Below are 7,817 nucleotides of genomic sequence, written 5' to 3'. Positions count from 1 at the left end.
TTTTAAATGCAGAAAAAGAAAAATATTAAATGCATCCTTTTCATATCTTAAGGCAATAATAATTATACTTAACAAGGGGCCATGGAAATATACATTGAAAATGAATTGGAGACTTAAATAACCGAAGCTTAAAGAACAAATCATAGAAATAATAATTTTATTGAAGATGATGGTAATAATGAGATAACATACTAAAATCTATGGGATGTAGCAAAAGCAGTAATCAGAGGAAAATCTGTCTCTCTAAGTGCTTAATCAGTAAAAGAGAAAGAGCAGACCAAGGAGTTGAATATGCAATTAAAAAACTAGAAAAAGAGCAAATTTAAAATCCCCAACTCTAAAATCCCCAACTTTAAAATCCCCAATTCTAAAAAATAAAGGTGATAGTAACAAAATTAAATGTAAGAAAAACATTGAATAAATTGGTTGGTTATGTTGCAAAAAAAAAAACAAAACCGTGTTAGATTATTGTCTCATCAGAATAGCTAAGTCAAAGTAACTTTCTTAAAGCAGAGGTCTTATCCTATCACCCTCTCCCCCTCAATAAACTCCAATTTCTCCATATTACCTCTAGGATTAAATATAAAGCCCTTTAGCACTTGATGCCGATTACAACCTGGTCTCTTTCTACCAGTCCAGTCTTCCTACATTCTAATACCAGCCATGTATTTTATGATCTAGCCACGGCGGTCTATTTATTCCTCACACATGACATGACATTTTACATGCCTGTGCCCTAATACTGACTGTTCCCCATGTCTGGAATATTGTCTACCTCACCTTCATCTCTTAGTTTCTCAGGCTTCCTTCAAGACTCAGCCTGTCTAAATCCCACCTTCTGCAAGGGTCCTTAGCTCTCCCATATCCCATCCCCTCAGGTTGCCTTCTGTCTGATCTTTTTTATTTATCTTGGGTCTTTTGATTCTATATGTTGTCTCTCTAAGTATTCTCTAAGCTCCTAAAGAACAGAGACTAATTTTGCCTTTCCTTTTTTTTTTATAACACATCATAAATATTTCGTGTTTCAGTGAAAATAACTCTTAAGATGAAATTTTGTAGTGAATTGTTAAGAGGACTGACCCAAATACATTTCATTAATAAGAAGATTCATGATATACTTCATACCATTCTCATACTTCTGATTCACATAATGAACTGTTTAATAACTGTAGAATATCACAAATGATTGAGCTTTTTCAAGACTTCTAGGTCTTTTTTTCTGATTATACATGAAACAAGCCTGCTGAAACCACCTGTGGGGTTGTAAATTTCCCAAAGCTTTCTTTCAATCATTTGTTAAACTCTGATGATTACCACTTTATAATATAGTTTGAGATCTGGTATGGCTAAGCCACTTTCCTTCACAACTTTTTTTTCATGAATTCCCTTGATATTCTTAACCTTTTGTTCTTCCAGATAAATTTTGTTATTATTTTTTCTATCTCTAATAAAATAATTTTTGATAGTTTGGTATGGCACTGAATAAATAAATTAATTTAGGTACAATTGTCATTTTTATTTTATTGACTCAGCTTACCCATGAACAATTGATGTTTTCCCAGTTGTTTTGATCTGATTTTATTCGTGTGAAGTATTCTGTAATTGTGTTCAAGCTGCTCCCGAGTTTGTTTCAGCAAGTGGACCCCCAAGTATTTTATTATTGTTGACAGTTATTTGAAATGGAATTTCTCTTCCAACCTCTTACTGCTGGACTTTGTTAGTAATATATAGAAATGTTGATGACTTATGTGGTCCATTCATTCATTATTCAAACTCTGGAGCAGTATTTAGACTCGCAAGGTTTTTCAATGTGTATTTGTTTATCATCTGGGCTTCTTCAAACATAGTTTTTTGCTTTTGCTTTTATAAAATGCTTAAATGAGGTCAAATGCAAATCTTCCTTTTTATTATTTGAAGAGTCCTGGCTGATGTCCACTAGGTGCTCCTCCTAGGCCAAGCTCCCTATATGCCGTAGTAGTTGGAACCCTCACTCTTTTCTTCCTCTGCTTTATTCTTCTCACCTTTTCCTTCTCTGTACTTTTCCTTTGACTTAGCCTTGTCTTTAGTTTCATCCAAGTTAGTATCTTCTTCAAACTTATCTCTTTTCAGCAGATCTGCACTTGAGGGTAACTCTGTAGGTTCCTGCAATATATTAAAGGAAATATGTTGAGAAAGAGGCAACTTTGCCACCGTTTCAATGTCTTCTTTCAGCTCCCGAAGAAACTCTGGGGTTATTTTGCTTTCTTGCTTTGAAGTTTGCCTTTTTGTTTCTAATTCAAGTTCATCTGTGCTTTTCTTTTTGTTAAATGGGTTTAAAATGATGCTTTTCAACTTTGTTTCTGATTGAATCAAATTTATTTTTCCCAGGCTTGGATGGCTCTGTGTCAGCTTCACTTCTGGAGGATTTGAACTCGTGATCCATCTTCCAGACATTTCTCCTTTAGGTCCAGTGTTTTCAAATTCATCTCTCCCATGTATAGGTTCTACCCATATTTCTTTTTCTCTAAAGGGAACATGAGGTAAAGGGATACTTCGCTCGGGAGGAAGGCTTTCCTTTTTTGTTTCAGCACCTTCTTGAAGAATGAAACATGCATCTGGAGGCACCTCTCTCATTTCTGCCAGTGGCAGGCGCTTCTTAACTTCAGCTGTTTTGACAGGAAACTCAAATGGAAGTTTATCCTCTTGCCTTTTTAATTCGGACTCTGGTGACTGAGAGCAACTTGCTAGAGGTGGGGAATCATGCTTTATAAACAAGGTATCATTGCCATCAGTATCTTTAGAGTCAGGAAATTCATTCAGTTCTGATTTGGCAAGAATTTGGTCTAAATACTTAGATTTTTCTTCCCATGTTTTCAGACTTCTATATTCTTTCTTCATTCTGTCGAGCCTGCCTCGAGGTTGTTGCTGAAGTTTTTCAAGTCGTATGGGAGATGATGAATGAGTTTGTTTTTGTTTTATCCCCATGGTAACATTCAAGTCTGGGGATAGGAACGCTGGATATTCTATTAATTGTGGTGTGATAACATTTGTTAGAGGGTCTGTTCTTTCTACAGGTGGGGGGACATGCATAAACATGGATGGCTGAATAAACTTCTGAAGTGGTTTTAATTGATGTGAATAGCCATAACCGAAGTTTCCATAGGAAAACATAAATTCCACTTCAACCTTGCAGACAACCAGGTTTCTAATCTCCATAAAAAATTCTTCTGTGAAGCTTCCCTTCTGAATTATTTCATAAAGATGTAAGCTAAAACTTCCCAGCACTACAGGGTATGTTTCCAAATGATCAAATTTCATTAGTTCCAAATAAATCATATTCCTTCCATCATTCTGACGTCTTGGAACCTGTACAGAGAAGTATTTCACTTCTTCAAACTTAATGCCAGGTCTTTTTTCATTATTCTTACAATTCAAGGAATGAGCTTTAGTGTATTTCATGGTCTTGTTTACAGTGATACGAATAAACAAATTGGTGAAATGCTGTAAGTTGATCCGAGGTGAAAAATGTCTGCATCTCTTTATATGAACAGCTAGGCAGCCAACCACATCACCGAGCGGAACCAAAGCTGGTACATCTTGTACTGTGTCCAATTCTTTACTCTCACTTCCTTTAAGAGTTTTTCTCAGCATGTTCAACAGCTTTCGACCTGTGCCCTCCTTGCTGCCTTCGCTGGATAGGTCGATCCTCGTCGAGGACTGGCGAGTGGAGGACACCTGAGAGATGGAGTCCAAGCTTCTTGGTTCGGCCACGTTGTTGCTAAGCCTGGGGTCGCTCCTGTGAAGACAAGGGACTGTGAGCAGAGAATGAGTTTTGGTTTGCTGAGACTGATTAAGCTCCGAAACCCTCTTTTCTATCTGACTTGGCTCCATCCCGTCCGCCCCACCTCTGACTCCTCAACCGACCGCGGTGGCTCGAGCCACCCTCGGTTACTGAGCTCGCGCCGCCGGGGGTCGTGGAGCGGAGAAGGGGGCGCCGGGCGCTGCGCGCGCGCTGCTAGCAGGACCCTACCCGGGCTGGGCTTGGGGTGAGGGAGTAGGTAGGCACTTGTAGCTCACAAGCTGGGAGGGGCATTGCCTTTTCTTTTTACATTTATTACAGTACCTGGCGCATAGCAAGAAAAAGTAAGTGGTAGTTGATTTGCTGGACTTGAAGGCACATCACTTGCTTCCTAATTCTGGTTTTGTTACCGATACGTGTCGTATTAGCCTATAAGGTCCATGGGGAAAGGGCTCTTGTCTTATTCTTTTTTTTTTTTTTTGACAGGGTAAGGCAAGGCATTTGGGGTGAAGTGATTTGTCCAAGGTCACACAGTAAGTGTATCAAGTGTCTGAGGCCGGATTTGAACTTAGGTCCTTCCAGGGCTGGTGCTCTATTCACTGAGCCACCTAGATGCCCCTTATCCTTCTTTTTAATTTCCCCAATGCCTTGGACAATAGATCTCTCACAAATTTTTATGGCTTAATGACCCTAGGCAAGTTATATATTCTTGTATTTTAAAAAAGATATCCGTGTATCTTATTTTTTTAGTCTTGTTTCCTAGCAAGTATGTAAGAACGATGTTGATCTCCATCACAGATGATGAGGTATTAATGTGATAAGAAGGTGTAAACAGTTTACTATCCATCTACAGAGTGTGAACCTTTTTCTCAGATTGAATCAAAAGGGGGCAATGTCATTGGCTGCCTGCTAAAATTGGCCCTGTCCCCAAGAATCAATAAAAAACTAGTCAATTAAAACCCCAGAGCACCTTTGTGGAATGTGATCCTTGTGCTTCTACCAGAATACTGCAGGGATTTATCTCTCCGCCTTACCTTCTATCAGCCATGGAGCCTAGCAACAGAGTCATTTGTCCGATAGGAGACATTCTATCCATCCGTTTTAGAGTTCTTTGGTTTGAGAGAGTTCAAGACATAGTTGAGGGAATAGAGGTTCTCCAGGGTTTTGGCCACAGAGATGCAGCAACTCTCAAAAAGTAGTTTCAATATGTAACCCCCTGGAAGCAGAGAAGAGAGTCCTTTTTTTTTTCTTTTTGGAGGGCAATTGGGGTTAAGTGACTTGTCCAAGGTCACACAGCTAGTAAGTGTGTCAAGTGTCTGAGGCCAGATTTGAACTCAGGTCCTCCTGACTCCAGGGCCAGTGCTCTATTCACTGTACCACCTAGCCACCCCTAGAGAGGAGAGTCTTGCTTTTTTTAATGAGAACTCTGGTGACTGAGAGCAACTTGCTAGAGGTGAAGAATCATGCTTTATAAACATCATTGTTATCAATATCTTTACAATTAGGAAATTCATTCAGTTCTGATTTCATGCGAAGAATTTAATCTAAATACTTAGATTTTTCTTCCCATGTTTTCAAATTTCTCTATTTGGTTTTACTTAAGGGAAACCTAACCCCTGAAGTCAAGATTCAAGCTATGGAGAAGACGGTTCGATAGGGGAGAGAAAGATATCAAGGCCCTGCATTTGCATGGGCAACAGGACCCTGAAGGCATGAGTTGCCTTGGCCACATGTTGCATGCGAGGCCCATATGTGCCTATCATACTATCATTCTCTTGTATGCTGTGTGTGCTTGTGGGAAAGTATGCTTCCAGTTTATGGGGAAAATGTTTTATAGCTACTACTTTTACAATGTCATGTTAATAAATATCTTTTCTTTGAGTTAATCGTGCCTACCAGCTATTAATCTGAAGCACACTGATGGTGACTCATGAATTATGGTTTTAGAAGTATAGACCTGAAGGCTGCCCTACGACCTGGGAGTAGCAGACGTCTTCTGGGATCCAGCTCATGAGTATGGGTTCTCCTTGGGGGAGTATCCTAGAGTAACCAGATGACTAAACCTAGTAATTTTAAAATTCCTTTATAACTCAATGATCCTACGAGTGCCTTTGTTGTTGTTGCTGCTGTTCAGTCATGTGTGTGACTCCTTGTGACCTCATGGGCTTGCCAAAGATACTCCAATAGTTTGCCATTTCCATCCCCAGTGGATTAAGGCAAACAGAGTTGTTAAGAGACTTGCTCAGCTAGTGAGTGTCTGAGGCCAGATTTGAACTCAGATCTTGATGACTCCAGGCCCAGCGTTCTATCTTCTGCCTACCTGCCCTTTATGAATGCCTAATATAACCAATATCATAGTTGATGCAGTTCTGAAGCAGGATGAAATAATTTGGTGAGTTAAGCTTGCCTAGCGTTGTCATACTGACACACAAGGAATAAAAAAGGTACTCTTGGGTCCCTGACATTCAGTTCCACAGAAAATACACAACAAATCAAACTAGGAGCATATTATACAAGCAGCTAGGTGACCCAATGGGTAGAGTGTTAGGAAGACCTGATTTCAAATCTGACATCAGAGGCTTATGTGACCCTGCACAAGGCATATAATCACTCTGTGCCTCAGTTTCCCTCACAGGGTTTTGAGGATCAAAAGAGTAATATTGGTAAAGCACTTAGCATTGTCCTTGGCATATAGCAGGGACTAAATACTTATTCCATTTACTATACAACCCCATTCAGTTACACTTTTTGTGAGAAAATGTTGTCATTGGTAGAAAACCTGCTTTAAAACTCCATTTTCAGTCAAGAATATCAAGGGGATTTAAAAAATGTGAAAGAAGGTGGCCTAGCAATACCAGATCTCAAACTGCAATATAAAGTGGTGTCTGCATTACACTTTGCTTTATCTAACTCATGGATCATCTGCTTACACACAAATAGCTGATTCCCAAATTTCATCTATAACCAGTTGTTGCTTTTTTTTTTTTTTTTGGAGGGGGGAAGGCAAGGCAATTGGGGTTAAGTGACTTGCCCAAGGTCACACAGCTAGTGTGTCAAGTGTCTGAGGCTGGATTTGAACTCAGGTCCATCTGACCCCAGGGCTGGTGCTCTATTCACTGAGCCACCTAGCTGCCCCTTTTATTCACTTCTTTAAAGCTCTTACTTTTTCTGGGTTATGAATGCATTTCCAGGTGGATGGCCAGCATTTCTGGAAGAACCTAGTCAGCTCCATTAGGAAAAACCTGTCCAGTAGCACCAACTATCACTCCATCAGCCAAATATGTGGGAATTCAGAGAAAGGAGTGAGTTTTGCAAATCTAAATGATCTGGGAAGGCTTCACAGAGTGGCTAAAAATGCATAAGCTTTGGATAAGGGTATGTAATGCCCTGCTAAAGAGGGTAAGAATGGTCTGGACCTGCAAAGTATTCTTGGGATTTGGAGATATTTACTCACCTCCTGAGGCTAGGAAATACCACATGCTTTGGTACTGGGGTGGGACCAAAAGGTGTGTCCAAGATAAAGAAGGAGGGAGAATACCTGGAGAGAACACCTGAACTTCCCAACACATTGGCTTAGAATTAGAAAGAGCTTCGTTCTGAGAGTATGATCCTGAGGCATTCATGTTCCATAGCACTAGCCTTCTTGATGTTCTTGATGCCCAGCACTCCATCTCCTGACTTGATGCATTTTTACTATTTCTAATGTCTACAATTCTCTCTCTGTCTCTCTCTCTCTCTGTCTCTCTCTGTCTCTCTCTCTCTCCTCTCTCTCTCTCTCTGTCTCTCTCTCTCTCTGTCTCTCTCTCCCTCTCCTCTCTCCTCTCTCTCCTTTCTCCTCTCTCCTCTCTCTCTGTCTCTCTGTCTCTGTCTCTCTCTCTGTCTCTCTCTCTGTCTCTGTCTCTCTCTCTCTCTCCTTTCTTCTCTCTCTCTCTCCTTTCTCCTCTCTCCTCTCTCTGTCTCTCTCTCTCCTTTCTCCTCTCCTCTCTCTCTCCTTTCTCCTCTCTCTCTCTCTCTCTCTCTCTCTCTCTCTCTCTCTCTC

The 7,817-nt window shown here is 40.2% G+C and overlaps 1 protein-coding gene across 1 annotated transcript; it reads right to left on the bottom strand.

Moving 5' to 3' along the window:
- Positions 1-1,528: 1,528 nt before the first annotated feature.
- LOC138159049 (cation channel sperm-associated targeting subunit tau-like) lies at positions 1,529-4,140 on the bottom strand. Its single transcript, XM_069085386.1, has one exon. The coding sequence runs from the start codon at positions 3,868-3,870 to the stop codon at positions 1,963-1,965; it is 1,908 nt and encodes a 635-aa protein (XP_068941487.1). The 5' UTR covers positions 3,871-4,140; the 3' UTR covers positions 1,529-1,962.
- Between the last annotated feature and the right edge of the window lie 3,677 nt (positions 4,141-7,817).

This window comes from Petaurus breviceps, unplaced genomic scaffold (assembly GCF_028583685.1).
Source record: "Petaurus breviceps papuanus isolate PSGF00001 unplaced genomic scaffold, PetGlider_PUasm1.0 175, whole genome shotgun sequence".
Lineage (NCBI taxonomy): Eukaryota > Metazoa > Chordata > Mammalia > Diprotodontia > Petauridae > Petaurus > Petaurus breviceps.
The sequence above is the reverse complement of the archived record's forward strand: the minus strand, read 5'-3'. Positions and strand labels throughout refer to the sequence as shown.